The sequence below is a fragment of the Bombus vosnesenskii genome, unplaced genomic scaffold (assembly GCF_011952255.1).
Source record: "Bombus vosnesenskii isolate JDL3184/JDL3185 unplaced genomic scaffold, Bvos_JDL3184-5_v1.1 scf7180000013314, whole genome shotgun sequence".
Lineage (NCBI taxonomy): Eukaryota > Metazoa > Arthropoda > Insecta > Hymenoptera > Apidae > Bombus > Bombus vosnesenskii.
Window position 1 is genome coordinate 6,567,677 of NW_022882960.1, and position 24,930 is coordinate 6,592,606.

The 24,930-nt window shown below is 35.6% G+C and overlaps 1 protein-coding gene across 2 annotated transcripts in view; it reads right to left on the reverse strand.

The window, feature by feature from the left end:
* Positions 1-24,930, reverse strand: part of LOC117235031 (glutamate receptor 1) — a 335,753-nt gene that overhangs the window by 140,812 nt on the left and 170,011 nt on the right. For both annotated transcript variants that reach the window (XM_033496676.1, XM_033496677.1), the window contains exon 2: positions 23,855-24,007. In XM_033496676.1, the coding sequence (XP_033352567.1) occupies positions 23,855-24,007 (153 nt within the window). The remainder of the gene's footprint in view (positions 1-23,854; positions 24,008-24,930) is intronic.

Genomic DNA, 24,930 nt, shown 5'->3' on the forward strand with positions numbered 1-24,930 from the left:
TTGTCAACTGCTTTGTTCTCTTCGAATGCGTCGCGTTAATTAACAGCCACATAAGCGACAAAGAGTCGTAATCGAAACAATTTTCTCGCTGTTGTTCTGACAAAAAGGAAACGCAGCCTGTGTAACCACAATTTGAAACAGTGGTCGATCACGAGTTGTTCGCACTTACTACCATAAGCTACATGAGACAAAAAGTTCGTAAATATCGGCGATAATCGGGACGAATTGAATGGAAATCGCGCGATCAACAATGGTATCGTGGTATCGACGAATCGGATAGAGGGTTTGATAGAATTTTGAAGAATTTCAGACTAAATATACTCTGGCATTTTCAAATGTCGAATACTCCACAAAAATATGTTTTATTCAAGATAATATGGTAAACAGTAGTTTACGTTAAAATAAACGAAAAAAGATATTTTATTAATATAGTTGTGTAAATTAATCGTGAAAAAGATACTTTTCGCATCTCTTCAATTATATTTGCTTGTTTACATAAAATACAGAATGCAGTGGAATAATTCCATGTAAACAGGAAATATTTTAAGTCAATATCTCGTGAAATTATTAAATTTAAATTGAAAATAAATACATAGGATAACTGTTATAAGAAAAGAGAAGCTCAAATAAATGTTCATTTCTGTCGCATGGTATTCCACGCTGATCATATAAACAAATATTTTTTACACTTCATCGTTGAAACCAAGTTATTACCAAAACACCACTTAATGATTCATTTTCACATAAAATTGTTATATTTCCATTAAAGATTACACTTTGGAAACATTGCTGTAGTCGAAAGAGAGCTTAGTACAAATCAATATAAAGAGAACTTCAGAACTTCAACGCTTTAATCTACACATTTACCTAAATATCTTTACACGATCGGATGTTAAATGACAGTACAGGAAAGACATGTAATTTCAAATATATTAATTCAATTATTAACTCGATTAAATTTTGCAAATGTTTACGATATGGTCAAGCAATTTCCATACAATTTTACAGTGAATCTTTTCGAATCCAAACATTCAAATAGTGTTCTTCCATTTCTCATCTTTTATCCGTGAAAACAATACAAGAAACACTACGAGTGTCTGCATAGCAGCGTCATTGGAAAACAGTGTCGTTATATCTTTTGAAACATTAATTCCTAAGTCTACGATTTCGTTTGCTCCTTTCAACTCATATTACATATATACACATACCTAAACTATTCAATTCGTTTTTTTTCTCGTTTCATCCTATACATACATATACGTATATGTAACTAACACCAAGCAGCGATGTTGATGCCGTATTGCCCTTTTGTATCGTCGGACACGTAAACGGGAATTAACGAATTAACAGCTGCTTGAAGGATCCTCTTTGACTCACGGTTGATCTTTCAAGCAACGGTCCGGCTGACGTTCTGCCCCGCTTTCAAAGGCGAAGACGTCGGCAGAAATTTAAAGTTTCGTGCAAAGGCGCCACGTTTCCAGGCAAAGTGCCCTTTAATTCTAGCATCGAGAAACCCGCTCTGAAAATCCTCTTCCGGCTGTCGCAGGGATCGCGTTGTAATTAATGTAACGCTCTCCTCTCTCTCTCTCTCTCCCTCTCTCTTCTTCTTCTCTCAGTCATCTCTCTCGGTCGCCCCCTCGGCCCATCTCTCGCTAGTCGAACGACCAAGGGATCAATTTTAAGTTTAACAAACGAGTTTGCAACGTAGCGACCAACGGGTGGTCCGCTTTTCTCGTTAACTTTCTCGCCGCGTTATAATCATAAATCGGTTATCCGACGCTAGGCCCTTGTCGACTTGCGTTATTATTAGCGATTAGCAATAAATTGCAAATTCTTCCGATCGCACGATTAACTGGAAATCGGTCCTAAACCGACGACACCGAGATTCGTTCTCTGACAGTGGCAGAATTTTGACGGACTAGCGAAAAGTACATATTTGGGTCAGTGTGATATATATATGTGTAGCGGCACATGATTAAAGGACAATTCAAATCATGTTATTTTGCCTGAGAGTATCAAGATCGTTAGGATACACGTAATATAAGAATAAATAAACTCCGGGGAAAACAATATCGTCGCTACGTGCAACCGTCGAACAAAGACAAATTTGAATTTTCCGACTTTTCCCCGACCAGTATAAATAAACGGACGCGACCGAAAAGAGTATATATACCCAATGCTATGTAAAGTCATATTAAATTCTGTTTGGACCTATGGGATTCAACTATGGGGAACAGCGAGTAATTCCAACATAGAAATTCTCCAATGATTCCAATCAAAAACTCTAAGATCCTTAATAGATGCACCTTGGTTGGATGTTACCAACGAAACGATACACCGAAACGGTTAAAGAAGAAATGTTACAACGAAACGGTTAAAGAAGAAATATTAAAATTCAGCAACAGATATAATACAAGAGTTAACAACCACAAAAACCCATTAGTTACCCAATTACTTGACACGACGGATCAGATCCGTCCGCAGATTAAAAAGACAATAGCCTTTAGATTTAAGCATTAGATTTAACTAGAATCAAACATACTATAAACTCTTATAATCCAAGTTACAGAACCACGCCAAAATAATTTACTTATAATTCTCAATGAGAATTGATTGTAAAAAGTCTACCAAATAAAAAAGAAAGTATATACCCAGTATCTATCAGCATCTACGAGTTATCTGCGAGCGACTTTACATTGTCTAGCGAATACGTTCGTACGAGCGTATCACGACATTACTTATTTATTTATATTTATTTAATTATTTCGAATATATTTGACGGATTGCAACAGCAAGTTCTCGTTACCTATTTACCAATCCTCTACGAATCCACTACATATGTATAGAACGATGAGTGCGTAAGTGCCACGGATCTGAGAAAATATGTCGCGAGCAGCAGAGAGGCGAAGTGGTATTGCTATCTATCGTTTATCGTCACGCGTCGTTATGGCTACTGTTTTATTTGTGTATGTGACACTTTTGGCCACTACATATTTTTATGACTACGTTAGATCTAGAAGAAATAACCGATCGAGCTCGCGTTCCATTCAGGACACTTCATTTCAGGTACCTATTATGTCTGTTCTAGACTGTAGCGCGTTAGAAGAACAAAAGGGTATTTGAGATGGATACAAAGTGCTTGAGATTATTATATGAGCGAAAACTTTTGAATAACGGGAGCGGTGAATGAAAAAGCTTACGACGTTCCGTAACACGAAGATCTTGGTAACTTTCAATTCTTAGATCAACACTTTTGAAGACTCGCAGTACAAACTTTCATACTGTTGCACATATGTACAAATAATTCCTGTGTATGTACTTGGTTTAGATTCTAAATTTTACAATGTTGGAAAAGCGAATGGAAAGATGCTTGTACAGAGTGTTTGGATTATCGTACGAATGAAAGCTACAGAGCTATCTCAGGTTTCGGATGCACGAGTCCGAGAATCTTTTGATAATAGATAGGCACATTGAGCGAAAAAACTTGTGACGTCTGTGATGTGCGATGTGAAATCTCTCTTAGGTTCGATACTTTCGAGGATTTACTATGCAAGGTTTCGTATCGTTGTGCAAATATACCGATGGAAGAAGACATTCTATTGACTTGGCAACTAAGCGGATTTTGTCAATACCATCTAACGACAAAATCCGCAATCACTTAGTTGCCAAGCCAATAGATGTCAAAATGCACAATTTAAGGAATAAAATATTTAACAGTAAAGCAATATTTAATAATAAAATTATTATAGAAACTAGTCGTTATATGGAGATATAATATATCATAAACATAATTTCATAATTTCATATTTATGATAATTCGACTAGTTTGATGATTTGTTAGTAAAAGTATGTCGAGTTTGTGGGATGGATTTTGACGTCTAATCAGAGGATAAGAGAATCAACAGAGGAGAGAATGAGCGCGTGTAGACTTAAATGGTGCTCAAAAATGCGTGTGCTAGTTAGTCGAGAGTTGAAACAAGAACTAGTTTCGAGTCGAGTGTCAGAGTTAAGTGTCAGAGTTAAGTGTCAGTGTTAAAAGTCAGAGCCGGTGTTGCTAGTAAAGAATTGGAGCAAAGACCTTCAGTGAAACTCGTTGCATTAGTTAAATTGCTATTGTCACCGACATTTTACGCTAAAATATTTTTATCACTGTTTTATCTATATTACATCGTTCAGATATTGTGTCAAAAACAGTGTATGGTTTACTAAAAGCGATAGTTCATTTCTAACTATTTTTTTCAAACATATATATTCCCTTAAAGTTATCGATGTTTTATGATATTTTTACACGGTTTCGTGTACGCTATTAAAAATCGCGTATTTTCTACCAAGTTGTGAACCGTGCTATACTTATACTTTATTGATTCTATGATCGTGTTAAATTTGGAAATAATTAATTTAATATCCGTACATAATAAAATTTCTAGATTTGCAATTATTAATATTTATAAAATGTTTCCTTATTGTAAAATATATACGTTAGAGATTATAAATTCGTCGTTATAATCATCGTTTTTCAAACAGTTAGTTATAATCAATTGCTTTTTCATCGTAAATCTATTTTTGTATTGAACTTTCTATGCATTAATATTCGCTGCATTAATACATCAGAATATTAAACGAAACTTTTTAGCGTGGGGTGCCGTGATTTTCAAGGATTCGCTTCGGGCGTTGTTAGTTCCTGCGCGATATCGCCGCGTGATTTAACGCAGAACCGTTCGACTAAAGCAAAAAATATGCAAACGAGATAAATCGGGCCGAATAAATCAAACGGAGTGAATTACACCGGTTACTTTACTGGTTTCCCCTGCTTCGACTAACTGAACGTCGAGTGCAACAAAGAAGCAAGACTTAATAACCTCGGTTAATGCTGGAAATCCTCTTTTCGTTGAAGAGAATCGCGTCTTGTTTGTCACGCTATTCACGCGGTCTCTCCCCTCGTAGAAATTCGTTCATCGATTCCTTTTTCTTCCAGGGGATGGCAAATTATTCGCCAGTGGAATGATATATTAAACGATATTAATACATCGGTCGCATAAAACTCAAGCAAAAGCAAACAGAAGAATATTAATGGTTTACTAGAGTGTTACGTTTTATTTCTTCCTCTTCTTTATCGAATCTATAATGTATAACTTAGTGACTGTTACTACATCTTCATTTTCCTTTAGTCAACTTTCGATATCACAAAATGTATCGGTAAATTATCGATAGCCCGTGAATAATCTTTATTAATATCTCAGCTATACGTCTCGCTAATATTTAACGAATTCTAATCGAGTAAAAATTTAAAACATAACACGAACGCCCGGTAAGAAACACGCATGGCTATACGTCATCGTAATCGTCCCTTCCCTCTCAAGGTCTAATCAAAATTCACGTTCCATTTTAATTAAGCGATATTCGAGGACGCGCTTAAAGCCAAAGAGCGAAGAAAGCGAAGCCCGGGGGCTTTGGTTCCGTTCGAAACGACGAATATTAATACCGATGAAAATTGATCACCCGCGAGGGCACTTTTTAATCATCAATATTAATTAGTCCATTGAACCGAGCCCGAATTAAGAAAGTTCATCGAGAAAGAAGAAAAAAAGGATTACGGTATACCTTAAAAGCGAGAACTTCCTCCCTTTTTTTCCATTCCCCTTTTACCCTTTTTTCTTTTGTCCCTTTTCGATTCGATTTACAAAGTACCCGATCGAAAATCGAACTTCGACTTTGGCTACCTGTACGAAGTCGCTCGAAGAAGTCAGATTTAAACAGTTCGATTTCGAAATTAATCATTTCGTACTTTGCTGCGACTGTCGACCAAGATGGATTGTCTCGAGGGACGCATTTGGAAACTTAGGATTTATCAGTAGCCAGTAGCCTGCGTCTTTGTAGGCCATAATTATGACAAATCATCGAAAACTTCGTTATTTGTCGAATCATCGACTCGTAATCTCTGTTCAGAGATGAATTTCTCAGACTCAAAAAGTAGAATTATTTGTTATTTTCTTGAGAAAAATATATTATACAGGACGCGCGTATGTTAAATATTAGAACATCCGATGTGTCTGAACACAAGTGGTATTTGATAGAAATCGAACGGTTTTCAATCCTTTTAACTTTTCATCTTGTTATTACAAATCCGTTATTTCGCCTGCATTATATAACTCTGTATTGCAAAGTGCTAAATAAAGTAAAACTTGTGTGAGTTTTCCAATAAACGCGTAACAAGCTATGGTTATTCGTGAGAGAAATTGGTACATTCGGTCAACATTTATTCACGGTAATGTTGATTATACCTTTTGAAAACACGCTTAATTTAATGAAAAAACTAAACGTACCTCGCACGAAGTTTCTAAGGGGAAAATGTCTACATTTATTCACGGTAATGTTGATTGTATCTTTTGAAAACATGCTTAATTTAATGAAAAAGCTACACCTATCTCCTAGGAAGTTTCTAAGGAAAAAATATTCGTTGAAAACCTAATTGTAACCGTATCTCGCGCGAAACGATAAATATCTGTAAAATTTTCGTAATTCAATATTAATTAGTATCATGACTATCAAGTTCTTATACTTACTGATCATCAAAATAATATTAGGAAGACCAATAGTTTGAACGTTCTCCGGCAAGAAACTTTCTTAAATAGTTTATTACTGCGTCTGGCAAACTTGGCTGATTTGCATTCAGAAAACGTCTGCGGAAATACGTAAAACTTGCTTTCAAGTGGACCCATTGTCGAGCGTTTCTACCAGATAGCCGTCTCGAGAACCTCTAGACGCTATCTTTAAACCATATGCACGCTTCTCTTGCTCTTCGAACTTCTTTATTGAACAATTCACGTGCAAAATCATCGATCGGATTTATCAAAATAATTCATCGTTAATATCAACCTGTCTACGCTCTCTACCTCGTAGGTGTATCCTGTTAAAGAATTTTGTTATCGAGGCTGGTTATGCTCCGCTAACACATCCACGAAATAATGACCGTTCATCCGTCAAGTTGCGATAAGATACTCGGAACCGATTTTCCCTTCCTTCTGCATCCAATCCATGGCTCTTATCGATTTCTTATTACTTAGAGGCGTGCCCCTCCAACGACGACGAGATCGTTCCACGGATGCCTGGTGTCGTCTCGTGGGTGTCGTTATTCGCACGTTTCGCCCTCTTGCTAATCTCCGACCAAGACGATGTTTCCCGGTGTCAGCAAGTCCCGTCTGATCGTCTCTCGACTCTTTTTGACGAGAAAATCCGCGAAGAACGACGACCTACCCACCCTACGCGTCATCGAACATATCGGATTTCCGTCGACGCGACTCCTCTCTCTCTCTCTCTCTCTCTCGGTCGCTCTCTATTTTTTCACGATAAAGTCATCGATATTTTCCAGAGGAACGTATCGATCGGATATACGAACGTGAATACCCAACGCGATTCAGCTATTCAACGTGCATACGACGATCAAAGAGCGTGCTTTCAAACGATCCAATTATTCGCAGATTTTCTCCTTTGATCTAGTTGCTATCTTTTTTTCCTATTTTTTTCTCGGCTCCATTTTTTTCAGGTCTCATTTACGATTTTGCCAGAGTGATTGGCTTTTGATTATTGCCCTTGTTCGACTGTGTTCCTGCAAGCTTGGGGAGCTTCCAGAGACACGGAGTGGATTTCTTGGTTAAGTGGAGAAATTTCGATTTGCATATACTGAGAAGTATTTCGATAATAGAGCGAAGAAGCAGCGAAGTAATTAAATATATAGCGTATGCCGAAGATCGTGGAAGAAATAAGACGAGGGAGACTCTATGATTAAAATAAGATGCATATCGAGAATAATTTGCATTGACTCGATTGACTTTCCTCGAAAATAAAACTTCTAATGTAGTTTTACGGTTCTTGATTTTTATTTTACTTTGCGTCACAAAATCTTCCCTATTTCTGAAATGTGTCTAGATTAAATATATCCTCATGAGTAATCAGTTTATAGTAAACGTTAAATGTAACGAATACGACGAATTTTAAATCAGTAAAATATCATAAAAAATTTCAATATAAATGATAGTTCCACGAACAGTTAAAGAAGACGAACGATAGACAAATAATAAATTTCGTTGTCTAGAAGTTTACTTTCTCTTCCTTGGTTGATATCGTTACACGATATGCGTTAAAGCAATCGAAAGCTTCGCTAGTTCTAAATAAACGATCACGCTAGAAACATTTTCCATATAAATAACAAATTGTTGCAAGGAAAGGAGCGCGAGAAAGGTGATGATTCCAGTGGGAGAGTTGAAACCTTTATAGACTCGAAGTAAAGTTCGTTGTAGTCAAGTGTAAGTAACCGAGGAAGACGACGCCTCTCGGTGGAAAACCATCAGGTGACCGATAAAAGATACCTTCGTGAACTTTCATCGAGGTCGAACTAAGTTTGAAACAAAGATATCGGTCAAATAAAAAGTACTTCCTCCTATATTTCTATTCGTTTAACTTATAAATTATATTTTCTCCTGTGCTGTTCTTAAAATACCATAAACAAAGAACTTCTTGCACTGCTATAGATTGTTGGCCAAGCATACAATTTCGATACATCGCAATTACAAAGTAACAAGTGATCAACGATTTTACCAAAGCAACTTAATAATTGTGGCTCGTATTTTTCACAAGCTAAAGATATATTTCTTACGATAGAAAAACACGATTAGATCGTAAATGACTCGAAGAATGTAATTGGGTTAAGTTTGCCTACTTCAATGAATTTTCAAATTAATCAGTAAAACGCATAAAATTGACAGGTTAGAAATTTTTTATTTTACTACAAACGTTCAAGTGCTTTCGATAATATTAATGTTAACTTTTGTTGAGTCAGAAATATATTGCCATGTGTATACATGTGTGTATTCATTTCCATTACATTCCTTCTATCTTAATTACCTGCAATACCACATATAACTCGAGAGAGTATACCTAGGACAAATATAGGTAGGTAGATGTTATAATTGCAAAATGAAATTTATACTTATTAACCGTGTCTGTTCTAAAGGAAATTAATTATGGGAAATTCTAAACATTTTATCGCAGATCTTAGTGAAGTTTTTATTAAGGCTCATTCCTAAGATATCGTAGGGCATATTTTACATTCAACCCTTTGGCCTCGGCAGTCCAGTCCGCCGAAGTACTATCGCTGAACGGAAACATGCGCCAGAAATACACACAGTGTGCATGGTTGCTGTTTATACGTTTTCCTGAGTCTTAAATAACAATAATTCTTGTAAGAACCGTCTATGAAATATCGTTTCACTGTCAATGGATTTAATAGATTTTTTAGCATGAAACAGTATACGATCGTCTGGATGTTCGAAATATATTGCGTGAAACGTTTTGATGTTGCTTCAACAATGAGTAACTGTAAGAAGTGACTAATCCAATATGTCAATAAAATCAACAAAAAATGTTCTGCCGATAACGAAAAAATATATTATTGACTATAGATAGCATTTGTGTATGCATCATTTTGATGCCGGATATATGGGGTGCCGGATTTAGAATTCGTCGCATGGTCGCCGCCTATATACGGCGCTCGAAGCGAAAGGGTTAATACAACTCTAGTATTTGATGTAGATCCCGGTGTGTCGCTCACACCGGTTCCCGGGCCCGTCTCGATCGCAGCCGGGACGGTCATAGTGGAGGTTTTAGTCGGTTGGAGTCCGGCACTACCACGCCGCTTTTCCTCAGAAGCGGCCTGTTGTCCGTGCAGATTTCCTCCGCGTTAATAAAAAAAAAAGTATTTGTTGTAGATAATAAAATTTAAATTACATGAATTTTGTCAGAAAATGTTTAGTACATCAGCTTAGTTTCCTTGTCATATAAATTCTCAAATTGTATATTCACACACATTCTATATTTCTACGATTACTTAAATCCGTTCAATTTTCATCTAAATATAGCAACTCTAGAATCAAACATACGATAAACACTTATTATCCAAGTTATAGTACCACGCCAGAATAATTTACTTATAATTCTCAATGAGAATTGATTGTAAAATTCTCCCAAATAAAAAGAAAATATAGCAACTATCCTAAGATCGTCGAATGGCGCGTAACATACACAAATAGACCTAGCCTTAACATAGAAATTTTGCTTGTTTCGCGCGAGATCGCGGAATGAATTTTGAAGCGCACCGTGACGTGATCGTTAGATGAGAAATTCTCGGCTCGTATTCCGATGGTAGCGAGATGCTCTCGGAAAATACGAGCCGCTAAACGTAACGAGTGATCGTAACTGAGAGCAGAGTAACTAACCGAGGTGGCTGGAACGCGTCCGGAATTTATCGAGTCCACTCGATGGAGAATTAATCGACGACGCTGGCTGGTCGGTCGCCGGGCAATCTCGAAGAAACGCGAACGAGCCAGAGGTACAAACGATCGGAAGTAATCCTCCTGAGGGAAGAGGGTAGGTGAGATTTCACGTCGAGAGGAACGATAGTCTTTTTCTAGTCGGCGAACGAACTTTTCGAACCGCCTCGCTGTTTCGCGACTTAATTGGAAACTTTTAAATCGAGGCTGGGCTAATCAGCTGACGAGACTGTACGCGCGGTTTTACGCCTGACACGCAATCAGCGTGGATTCCGCGGTCGAGGTTTCGTTCGTTGCTCGATTCCTGCCAGAGATTTGCGTAATCCCGACCTCTTCCTCCTTTTTCCCCTCTACTCCCATTTATTTTCTGTATTTTTTTCTTTTCCAGTTTATGCGTAGTCTTCATAATGAGTTTCGAAGGAAGGGTCGTTAGTTTGTGCGAAACGAGAATACTCGGTAAACTAGGGAAAAATAATAATTGACGTTTTATTTTATTAAAAGCATGTAGAAAATTTAGTCTTCCCGTATGTTTTAAAGTTTGTCGAAAAATTTATTAAAAATGTATACTATTTTATCTGAAATATCATCAAATATATGAAATTTATATGAAAAAGATGCTTCTGTATAATATTACGTATAGGAGATCACAATTGGTATTAAAGTTATGTAAATTCGATGTGCAAGCTAGATACGTTCATCGGCGTGTCATTTAATGCCTGTTGGTGCTACAATGTTTCTGAAAGATTGGCGTATTTCTTTTAAAAGAATACGATTTACCTGGAAGCCTCGTACTTCGTCCTTCGTAATTCCTTATAATTTTCACGACTATTATTCTGTTTAATCTTGAACACCGTTTTATGTGCAATAAAGCCAGCGTATTACCGTAAAATGTAGCAATAACGTTACAGGGATTTCATCTATCTATCCACGTAACTATAACTGTCTACTATATTTCAATAATTAGATAATCTCGTCGACCGAACGTAAAACGATTTTATTTATTCGATCGATCGCCAATTAGCAAGAAATTGAACAAAATATACCTATCTGCCGCTCAATTTCTATTTAATTAGGTACAAATTGCTGAATAACGTTGTCTTATGATGGCTAATTTGCAATCATCGAACAATTCAAAAGCATCCGTACGTATATAACGAGGAATGCAATGTCTCCGATGACTGTTCCAGTTTTACACTGTTACAAACAGTAACGTCACTCTGTCCGAAATAGTTACACACCAAATTCCTATTTCCATATTATTATTAAACTACAACACTCCATCCGAACAAGATAATTAACTCACCTCCTGCGTTTTATCCTAACACGATTTAGTTTGTGTTTAACCCTCTGTCTCATCTTTACACCATTTCTTTTAACCATCTAACCAGGTCCTTAATTATGTTTCCAGTGTATTTGTATTAAAAGTTCCGCTCACGTCTACGGTATAACGCAACAACTTTAATTTTTCGAGGTGAAAAGGAACGAAACTGTGAGTCAATTAGGAGCAAAAATTGGACTGCCATCGGCGGTACTTCCGTATAATCCACGTTGCATAACTTTGGCTGTTTTAACCAGTTAACGGTCCTTTTCGTGAGAAACGACAATCGGAAATGACACGATCCAGGCTAACCAGAAGCTTCGCTACCACGCTCCGAACAAATAACGTTTCTCCGGCCCGGCGTGACAACGACCGAATTCCAGCCCTCGCAACCCTTTCAACTCGCTCGGAACAAATATTAAATGATAGTTGCCCCTCGGTGCCGCGGGGCTCAACACTAATGGAAAATGTCTCGCTGAGAAAAGAATTTAATACCGTATCGGAATTGGCCAACTTTCCGACTTTCGAAAACTGGCTGTCAACTATCGGCGACGTACATTTGTTATGAGTTATGACAGACTGAGGGCAACGACGGCACACACTGCCAACGAGGACGGTTTGCTTTTTGCGTTTTTCGTGTCTGATTTACATATCTATACATACGCGTGAAAATTGAAAGACACTGTCATTAGAAAAGTTAGAATAACCGCTAGGTGTAGAATAATATAAATAGAATAGAATAGAATGGCGTTGTTTCAGGATAAGAAAAATATAAAATTATTTGTATACTACGTTTTTGCTCTTAATAGCGTGTATGTATGTAATTTTGTTTCGTGTAAAGACTGAGTCTGAAAAGTGTCTTTCTTTCGCAAATGTGTTTTTTATAATTTTCATACAAAAGAGGAACGAAGTTTATGAAATGTCGCGGTATTTATCTCGACAGAACAAAATGGATCGTACGTAATTCGACAAAATAATATGAAACAAAAACGTTGTGCGTCTACTATTTCCTCATAAAACTAAAGAAACTTCTAGGAAAACCTAATACATTGATGTAAATTTCGATTTTCTCCAAATGTGGTCGATCAATTCTGTTCTAGCCATCAATTGGTATTAGAACTGGAGCTAGGATTAAATTTGAAGTTAGAGTATTCAAGTGATATTTGTATCTTATGTCTTACATGACAAATGTCACCGATGGTTTCTATGATAAATGGCAAAATATAAATTAAAATTAAATAACATTCGAATTCTGTTTGATTGGCAATTACTAAGAAACTTCATTCAGATTCGATCTTACGATACGTACTACATCTACCAAGTTTCGTACAATATTCTGAAAATGTGCATAGACAATGAGATTGCGCATAAAGTACAGGCAAAATCATTTACGAAAGCACAATTTGTAGGGAAAATTATTAAAATACAAATCTGTTTCTCAATTTGGAAACGAGAACAAACAGAACAAATATTTAAAGCAACCTTTCTCGTTCCTCTTATAACCCCAGTTTATACCCATCATTTATACCCACGTGTTTTCGTATCCCTTGTGTATTCAGAATAACATATGTTATATAGCTCACTTAATGACGAACCTACAGTCCCTGGTTATTAAAGTAGGACCACATGCAAAAATTCACTTCACTAACTCTGATATGCCACGCATATATTATGTCAAATAAGTGGAAAATTATCTTTTATTGTTGAAGGAAGAGAAATACTGTTATAGAAACACATATTATAAATATATTTTACAATGCGTACATATAAATGTAAAGTAAAATATATACAAGGTGGTTGGTAACTGGTGGTACAAGCGGAAAGGGGGTGATTCTACGTGAAAAAAGAAGTCGAAAATGTAGAATAAAAATTTTTCGTCTGAGGCTTTGTTTTCGAGAAAATCGACTTTGAATTTTCGCTCGGTACGCGTGCGGTACGTTATAACGGATCTCACTGTAGATCGTTGTAACGCATCCGCATGTGTACCGAGCGAAAATTTGAAGTCGATTTTCTCGAAAACAAAGTCTCAAACGAAAAATTTTTATTCTATATTTTCGACTTCTTTTTTCGCGTAGAATCACCCCCTTTCCGTTTGTACCACCAGTTACCAACCACCCTGTATATAAAAATGTAAAGTAAAAAATGTAAAGTATACATATGTGTATAACGTTAAAGGAAGCCGAGCAACAGATGATTTATAAAATATCTCAAGAAAATTTCAAGCGATCTAACTAAGTTAGCAAACAAAGTTAGCGAAATCCAAGAAGTAACCGAAAATCCTGAACATAGTAGAATTAACAATTCCGCTGTGGGCGTCGCTCATCGCGCTATCTTCTGCCAAGTAAATCTGCCCAAACCACGCAGAAATGTCAGCAGCTGTTCCCAAACCTAAAAGTCATAATCCTACGGTCGCGTGTTCTGAGAAAGATGCCTGGCAAAGAGGTGTATTGTCTGCGTGGTTGCTTGCTGTTGTACCGAACGTCTCGGTTGCGGTGACAGTAGACCAATGTCTGCTCCGAGATAAATCGCGCGGGAATTGAAGCTCGAGATTCGTCTCGCGTCTGGCGATAGTACGCGGCCTGAAGCGCGACAACGAGAAAGAATGAAAGGAAGAAAGAGAAAAAGAAGGTAAGAAATAGTGAGAAAGTGTAAAAGTGCGGAGAAGAGGACGAAGTGCGCGCAAGAATAGAAGGGAATGACTAGAGAGAAACGGATGAGAAACGATGGAAATGTACATAGGGTGTCTCGACAAAAGTCAAACGCTCGAATATTTCGTTAGTCTTTAATAGTGTTGGAAAATTTATAAAATATGATTTTAATAAAAGAATGAAACTGGCGATACTACCAAATTTCTCGAAATGAATTTTGTAACACAATTAAGCTTTTTAGAATGAATTTTCACTAACAAATTTGTTTTAACGTCTGTAGATATTTTGAGCAAAATCAATATCGTTTTTCTCATTAAGTTTGAGACATAATTGTATACGCCTATTTATATTTACTACATCATTTTAATATAATTATCTATGTATAGCATATATTTTTAGGCGCACAATACAGGCCAATGATTCAAGTGCAAAGTTCATTGGCATTTCACGTATCGGTTTTTCTGCTGTATGTGACACGTATTAAAATGTATTCAAGCGTGGCCTTGAATATCGAAAGGCTACCGATCAAATTTCAATACAGTGCCAGGATACTCTATGAACTTTCTATTGCCTATGTTCATAAATGCTGAAAATAGCGTTCATCGAGGATACATTATCTAAAACGAGTACTTACGAACTGCGCTGTTTCTGAAATTATTACTGGCATAACAGTGCAAGCTCTAATTGGTCGATTCATCATGTCTTCCGGAACGTTATGTTGCCGCCGTTAAATGTGTGTACCCAGTTACGTTTATGAACATATTACACGTGTTTGCAAAGACTAATTAAAGCTTAAGTTGCTTAATTTAAAATCTATAATATAACATAGTGAAATAAAAAGAAAATTTAATCGTCAAAAGAATAAACTGCTACTTGAAATTTAATTACCTTCGTAACATTCATAGCCATCTCATAGGGTATTATAACTCTTCTCATAGTATATGTCATAGTATTATAACTCTTCGCCTAAAAGCATTTGAAATTTGTATTTTAATCGGTATAAAATACAAGAAGGAAAGAAATTTATGGTTTGCTGCATAAAAGGTATCCATGATATTGAAAAACTGAAAAATAGAGATACTCGTAGATAATTATGCCAACTAACCACTTTGAATCGCATATAACGATATAATAATCTCGAATAAATTGGAAGATAAAGATCGTCGTATTTAAAATTCTTGGAGAAATATCAGTCCAAAAAAAAAAAAAAAAAAAGAAAAAAGTAGTTCTAATGAATAAATCATAAACAGTGGGGGGTTCCTTCGAAATTTAACCTAAAAGCGGTTTACGTCTTAAGTATTTTCCAATAGAGTTAAAAATAAAGGAGATATCGAAGAACTCGAGTTATGGTGCAAGACACCCTATATAGGAAAAAAGGCGGGAAATACTCTTGGGAGCCCCACGGCAGATTTATACCGCTCCTGGCTGGTTGGCTGGCTGGCTGGCAAGTCTGTGCACCCTATATACATACCTCTACTCTACATCCACCCCTAGCCGCGGGGTAACCCCCTAACCAAAGGATCCTGCAGGATATTATACGATATGCACCGAAAGTTGATAGATGGCTATTACGTTCCGCTAAGACGAGCATGCTACGTTCTGCTGCTCTTTCTCTGTCTATCACCTCCTTTTTCCTTTCTTTCTCTCTTCCTTACCCTCGTGCCGATCCTTCGGCTGTATTCGAGCTCACGAATGTGATTTTTCGGTGGAAAGATTCCCTTGGCCCTCGTTCATCGTCTGACTCGTGCAAACGACTGAACCGTGTCTGTGACTTTTTACTCCTTACCGCCATATACCTCGCGAGATTTTTGAGTAGTAAAAACGATTCGAGAGAAATATTAACAGAGGGAGGATTTCTGACCGATCGACCGCTTTATTGTACGTACTCGATGGTAGAATTTTATTAAGTTTATCGAATGGCTTCGTATTCGATTCTAAGTTAAAGATTTATCTCAATTTTAGAGCGATTATAGTTCTCAATATAATATATGTATATATAGTAATAATAAATAATAATTATTTTTTAGTTATATGTGGATATGTGCAGCATTTGATAATTAAGAATATGGAGAATAATTAATAGCCAGTTTAGTGAAATTGTTGGTGAAAGTGGATTTTGCACGTGAACATATTTCTCGTAAAATCTTGTCTGATCGTGCATTTATATATGCAATTCAATTATCGTACGTTGATAAAGTTACCAGTGAAAATAGAAAGAAACCATTGTGTTTTATTGTTCCGTAATATAATTATTCTGATTGTCTATGATTCCTTGACATCTTTCTAGTGTTTCTGTACCGATTTATCAATAGCGTTTATTACGTATATTTTGTTGTATATAATCTTCTAATGTTTGAACAAGTATGTAAAAGGTGAAATAGTTTTTCAAGTAATATTTGTTACTTGCTTGTAATGACTTTATCTTTGGGAACTTCCTCGGAAAACTAGAAAGGCAAAAAGGAAAAATAGAAAGATTCTAATAGACCTAATAGTTTTTAAAACTCTGTTGATGAAATAATTTTAACCTTCCTGAATTTATTCACGACTCCTGCAGATAAATCAAAGGTGGTTAACCCTTCAAGCCAGGTTGACGAACACGCGTACGTCAGAGTAACCATGTTGGTTGTAGCGCGGTGATCCGACGTTCAAGCGTACGTTTTCTAAGTTACATTGGCCTTTTTCGTTTTATTTTTTTTCGCGGTATATTACATGAATCGTATGTATCCTTATGTAAGATCAGTAAATCATATTTATCAGACAATGCAACGTGTTACTGATAATTTTATTATAGAAAATAGAACATAAATGGTAGTTTATTATTTTTACCTAAATGGCGTTACGAGAACCACCGAGATTTTTATCACGCAGCGAGTTGCTATGCGATGTAAAAGATATTGATAGCAATATATTATATCAAACTTTTGTGGAAAATAATGCGAAAGAATATTGATTACGTATAGAACGAAACTTTCATATTTGTATTACATTGAATTTGAGCAGAATGATAAGCCATTGTCACCTGTCAGAAAAATGGGAATGCGTTTCAATTGATTTCTCGTACAAAGGGACAAAAATCCTATTTTCTGGAAATTCAGGCGTACAAAGAGAATTTTGTACGGTTATCGATACACCTTTTTTTTTTTTTTTTTTTAATAATAACGCAGCGATAGTTGAGGAGACTAATAGATACGCACAACAGTTAGAAAGTCATGTACTGAAACCACGATCGCGTCTACGAAATAAGGAACCAATGACCGTCGAGCAAATATATTTTTATCTGGCATTACTTTCGTTTACTGGAATTCTACGGAAATCTACGATCGAAAATTATTTGAATAGAGACAGTTTCATAGAAACGACAATATTTCCTCAAATCATGTGGCAAAATTTCGTTTCTCGTTTACCTGAGGATAGTAGCCTTGAAATAGTAGCCTTCGTAAACTATCTTTCGTTAAATGTACCTTCGCAATTTGAAAATTACCGCAGTAGCTTCGTGATATACAATTTTAAACAAGTTCCAATAAAAGTAACGAAATTATAGACTTGAGGAATAAAGAATTACGTTCATCGAGAAAACTTTAATTTATTATAAAATACTAGGTTGCGGACGAAGAAACAATGGGTTGGTTTATGCTTCGAATGAACATTTTTTTTTATAATTAGGCAGATTCACACACTTCAACGATATTTATCCATATTAAATATTCAATACTAACGCGTTCAACCTTTCACGAAAATCGGTATTCTTCAGACGAATTTGTACAATGCAAAATGCTGTTCGTGGGATCACGCAATAACGGAAAACGCATTATCGTAATACGTTTTGTTGGACGAGACGCGAGTAACGGAAATGAGGACTTATGTCCAGCCGCTGTCTTCCGTTCAGCATAATTTTTTCCCATGCCGCCGTGCCGCGGGGAAATTTGCTTTATAACGTACGTGCGCCACCGAAAGAGATAAAGTAGTATTCACCGGAGGAAAAGTACGAGTCGAACTGGCTTTAGAATTAATTACAACTCCGGAAGTTTATGCATTTACAAGAAATTTAGAGACACGGAAATGTAAAAGTGCAGAAATATAGGAAATATCCAAAATAAAATTTTCGTTATAATATTTACAGGGTGAGATAATAAGTTTTCATTTTAATTCCATTTCTCTAGATATATTTATAAAACTATAAATTTTCATGAACATTCACAGTCTGATTATAAGCAATAAAACGCACCGACTATTTTCTCTCTGTGGTTTCTTCTTTAAAATTGTTTACAGGATTCGATGAGAATTTCCGGTGAAAATGTAGAAAGTAACGCATAGACAGTACGTAATTTAAGATGGTAATTTATAATCATTCAAAACTACACGATATAATAATTTGTATATGCAATTTTAACTTGTGGAATTGTTTCGTGCAGTCGTTCATTTATCATTTATATTTCTCGAAATTGCGATGGAATTGTATTTCGAAAGCTATTTAGAACAACACACAAGTTTGTTGTTTTCTTAGTACATTACACGCAAATCCTCAGGAAACGCGACGACAACATGTAATGTCACCCTGGTATTACATGAAAACGATGAGAAACAGATATTTGTTTTATCCTGTTGATATACTGGTCAAAGAATTAGTGTTTCCAAAAATGTAAAGTTCTCAATTGGAAAATACGACGTTTGAATTACAAAAAAATGACAATTCGTTTCTATCTTCGTGCAATGTTGAAACGTTCGAAAGAGAAATATCGAACGCTATTAGCTCGTGTTACGTTAACTAAATAAAATCTTCACTTAAGTTTGTCTCTTTCAATCTAAAATTTTTCGTGGCGAAATCTTTAGTAATCAAACTTTGAACATGTCTGACGCATAAGATTCAGCATCGCGCAAAATTGAACTAACTCTCAACAATTACCCGAGAGATTTAATAAAAGTAATTAAAATTGCGAAAATTGCTTCATTTACAGACTACTACCTTACGTGTAACACATAGGATTAAAGCAAATTAGTCTCTGCGTTTACCTTGAATGAAAGGTATTACCTTAAATACCATTACCGATTAGTAATTAATGTTTGCCTATTGCAGTTCTTTACAATTAAAAATATTCCAATTAACGAATATCCAGATGAACTGTAAAATTCACCGCAGACTTTAACGATGAAATGAAAAATAGGAAGATAAGGAAATTGAAATCAGAGATTAATTATACCAAAAGCAATCGAATGATTCAAGTAACTGTAAAATAAAAACACATGAAATCTCTCATACCTTGATAATTTTAATATTTTAATATTTCCTATAAATTACAAACTTTGAACTGCATGTGTTTATTAATATAGTTATCCATACTTGTCCTATTCAAACACGCTACGCAATGTAACAAAATATTTTTTACTAGCTTGTAAATGTAATATAAATGTAACATAATATCCTTCAGTAATTATCTCATCTTTTCTCGATTTTCAATAAATATAACAATTCTTTCGAGACTTTCGAACTCAGAACTGCATTCCACATTGGTCGACCCCAAGGAAATCGTTCGGGCGATGATTCAGCGAATGCAAACATTTAAATGGATCGCATCTCGACGATAGATATGGCAGGAGAGCAACATGGCTTACCGTGGGATTATAACAACGGGGTCTTGATCCGGGCGAACCAACTAGCATTAATACAATTAGCAGAGCTTCCCTAAGTACCGTAACGCGGTGCACGGTCGGCCTGACCCTTGGACTTGGCCCAAATATTCGCTACTTCGGGGCCAAACCACCGCTAACTGTCCACGAATTCTATTACCGAATCTCTGTTCCGATATGCTGCCCCTGTGCCTCGAATATTTTATCAAATTTGACAGAAATGCTAGTGGATGACGAAAAGTAGGATGATCGTGAAACTGAGATAGGAGAGACGGAATTTGCATATGTAGGATAACGAAGGAACAACATATTTGAGAAAAATAGACGTAAAGCGAAGTAGAAGAAGAATGTAAATTATTATTCGACGAATCGATCTAATAGAGTTCGTTGTATGAAATGTTTTCTTCTTTTGTTCGAATGGTATGAATTTAAATCTTATTACGGTCCATGTTGTGTATGTGCAACATTATAGCGTAACAGATTGTCACCTGACTAAACAATATACGTTTCTTTTTGGTAAAATTAATTTGAAGTTTAGTAAATTGTCTTCGTTGTACAAAAACGTGAGAAAATATGCGTTTTTATTATCGGTAATTCGCAACAAATTTTTGTCCAATAGATCGAACGACATTTGCTTCTAAAACCATTAACAGTTTCACTTACGATAACAATTTATGAGATACGTAGGTTTCCAGTATTTTAATACTCGCATACATTATATCTCATAATGCAAAGCAATCTTGTTTGTATGCTTTTGATATACGAGTTACACGATTCATATATGCATAATATTAGAGTACCAACAGTTTCTATGATGCTAGAAATAAAATGGAAGCAATTTAACTCGCGAGAGTAGTAGCAACCGAAGTACATAAAACTATTTCGTTTTAATATCCACCTACCCTCAGAGAACCATACGACTACGTACTTATCTTTCGCTACACTGTATTATGCGATTAAAACAATAAATTACTAAAACACTTTCGAGAAAGGTAATAAAACTATCCACCACGCAGTACAAACATATCTGTTATTATACACATGTCTATATATATATATATATATATATATATATATATATATATATATATATATATATATAGAAAGAGAGAGATAATAAGTGAGTATATGATATTAAGTATGGAATATATTCTTCAATTAAAACAAGGATATGTTTTTGCTGTTCATTAAAATATACAATATACTCCGTATAAACATGAAATTTATCGATCAAAGCACTAAATGAACACTAATAAAATTGTCACGCTTTTACTATGAGTTACAATGTTCGCAATCTGATTTAGATATACAAACCTTCTCAAACTTACCCTTGTTTTTCATTTCTAAATTTACTATTTTCCAAATAAATTTTTACAAATTTAGTACGACTGACAAAGAGTTTAATTAAAGTCATAAGAAAACGCAGGAGAGAAGAGTAGGAAATGCAAATTCATTGCGAAAAGTATACCGAAAAACTCTCAACTCTATTTTAAACAAACGATTGACAAAACATAAAGCACAAATCGACATTGCACGTTTATGTAAACCATACCGCAGATAAACAATGTACCACTAATTATAATCTAAATGGAAAGCTGAACCATTCAAACGGACATTTCATATGCTACAACCTACCTACAAGCATACCATAATGGTTACACCGGTACGTTGCAAACAGATCTATTAGGGACGTAATTGAAATTTGGTGAAAGCGAATTATGAAAAGCCGTTAACGTTACAATTGGAACGCTACTGTTCCTTTGCCGTTATAGGGACACACTTATAAGGGTTTCATCGATGACAAGACACCGATATCTTTGGTACCCAGGTGGTCATTCGTTTACGGTTTAGAACGAAGCCGATCAGCTTCAAAGGCAATTCCAACGCGGCTCGATTGGCCGACACCCCCGGGTTAGAGAGCATCAAACGATCCTGCGGATGGCCGGCCAGCTCGTTCGCGTTTCAAATCTACACGTTCCAGGACAAAGTGGACAATGAGTCTGTGTAGAATCGGCGGGGACGACGACGTCGCCACGCTCCAAATCAATTTCGCACTAGGACGCTCAGCTTGGATATCGGCTGCCCCTACCATTTTATCATAACCGAAAGATGATTGCTAGTTAGTTTCAATCTCCTCTATCGATTTTAGAGTGTCTATTGTTTTTAATGGCTGAATTTACCGCAGATTACTGATCTTATTAATCAAATTACTACGAGTCAATCGACAGAAAATATAAATAGCTCAATTAAAATTATGAAGATAGTTATGTGATAGGATAATAATAATTAGAATTAATTAATCTGTTAATTAACGAAGCCAAGGGTGAGATTGACATTGATTAATCAAAATCTGCGAATTGATTTTTCGATATAGAAAATCTCTGTAACGAATTTTTATCTGATTGCGAATTCATGTCTGCAATATTGTATACATATAGCAATTACGCGTTAATAAAGTGATCAATGGACTATTTAAACCGTTTAACAAATCTTTGCGTGGAAATCATGCGTGAGAATAAACTAGGAAAAAAGAAATTAATTTTTTACACTGAAAAATATAATTACTATATCTCTCAAAATTCATTTTCCTTAAAAGCAATCAATTTGTTAATTTCGCAAAAGTCATATCCTACAATTAATTGCAAAGCGATTTGCTCTACCGGTTAATCAAATTATTTACGATTTCCTTTTAACATTCGATCAACCAATGAAACTCCATCCATCTAATTAAAAGTAATTACTTTATATAAAAGTTGTAGAGTATTGGAAAACTGTAATTAAATATTTGAAAAAATGATACAACGCTATACGGAATATCTTTCGCCTCACGCGCCAATCTGTTGTGTGACGTATCGATGCGTGTTATCAAAAGCATCAGGGATGTAATATCCACGTGGAAGCTTCCTGTTCACGATCGACGCGATAAGAAAGGACATGTAACCCCGTGTCGTACGTGCATGACTTCCAAAGACGAGAAATAGAGATGTCTCGATGAAGGAACGAGATTAGTATCTCCGCCGTGACATCGAAACGTTACTTCGTGGACCACACACTACCAACGATTTCCACCAGCGCCGAATTCAATAGCAAGCGTGATGCCGCGTTTCCGGCACGTACGAGTCTGAGTATTGTGTTGATCATTCGACGTTTCTGATACGCCAGAGATATCGCGAACAAAATGACATCGATTCCTGATATTCCACAACGTGCTCTACTTTTCGATACTCGGCCTGTTATAGCCAAATAAATGTTTGCCAGTAAAACGTACGAGTTTTTGGTGTTTTACTACGATTTTGTTGGAAATTGTGTTATTAAGATCTATCGAACAGTCTTTCTCCGAACTCAAAGGCAGTTTCTAAAGAAGTTAGATAATAATTCTTGTTTGAAAAGGAAAGAGAAGTTACGCGATTCGCAGCAACATAATTCTAGTTTGGTCATCGTATATAAGTTTCTGTTACTTTCCCGTTCTTTAGCTATCAATCGAATTATAAAGTTTAGAAACCAAGTTTTCTATTAGAGATATATGTCCGATGATGGTAGAATTTTTCTAACAAGGAACGAAGTATTATATATTTAATGTTCGGACAAATATGCATAATTCTGTACTTCAAAGCCACTACTGACTTAGTTCTGGTTAAAAGTCTCGTTTTCTTCTCTGTGGTGTACATTCTTTATAGCAGAAAGGTAGAGTAGTTTTCGATTTTTGCGTACAAATAAATGCAACATCGTTGATAAACGTATTTCACCGGACTATAATTTTCTGATTGTTTCCTTTTGTCAAAAGTAATTGATTTTTATACGAAGAATATACGAATATGGTTGTTTCTCTATTTTGTTGGTGGATAAAAAAAAAGCCTTCGATCAGTCTGACTCTTAAATACGAAATTATCGACAAACATTATCCATCAATTTGACCGATATATGAAGTTCATACTTACTAAGACGAGACAGTTTGTAAGCATCTGCGGTATTAATTACGTCTACGAAAGCTTGCAACTCAAACTTCCGAGTCGTGGTATTCTGGTTATGGTTGAACATCGCAAATTTGAAGGCTGACTGAACTTCGTCGGTGCCTTGCTCGAAGATTGCACCTGCAATCAGAAAACATATATATCGATTACTTTAGTTACTTTATCAACTAACGACACGATCGATGTAAATATATTAATATTCATAAAAGAATGCACGCACGCACTTGACGTTGCTCTGTAACCATTTAGAAAAGTACAAAACAAATTTCTTAAGAATATAACACACGTATCATATACACACATCGCAACATCAAGTGTGGCGTATTTTAATAAAATTGTAATAAAATTTGTAAATAAAATTTCTCTACATGTTGTCACTTAACGATTTGTTTTATAGGATTATATCGTATTCTAAGTATCGTCAGGTTGTCCGAAAAGTTTCTTTCGTTTCGTAAGGTGATAATGGATGAACAACAATTTCTGTTTTATATCATTTTATTGAATTAGGTATGCTCCACTTCGTTATATTTCTATTATTATGTTCGTGCATAATTCAATAAACTCATATAAAACAAAGATCGTCGTCTATTATTTCCTTAGAAAACGAAAGAAACTTTTCGGACAACCTAATATTTCAACAGGTCGAGAATTTCTATAGATTAATCAATACATACGCGTTTGATAAGCTGAACTGAGAATTTATAGGGGAAAATAACGATATAACGAAGAATTGTAGGATTTCCAATGTATATTCTTTATTCGCTTATCGAAGAAAGATTTTTATTAAATCCTGCTAACAAAACCCAAATCTATACGATTAATTATCATCGTTAATTTTCTTATAAGAACCGTTATTAATATTCAAATATACATATCCAACAACGATGTTATAAATAAATTTACATTTAGTAAAAAGTAATGTGACAAAGTATTCCACTAAAAAACTACCCTTAATATCGCGTCTATGAATAAAGTGAAAATGTTTAGAAAAGGTGCGGTATCACCTTCCACAGGTTCGCAGAAAATTTGATTATCCAGTTTAT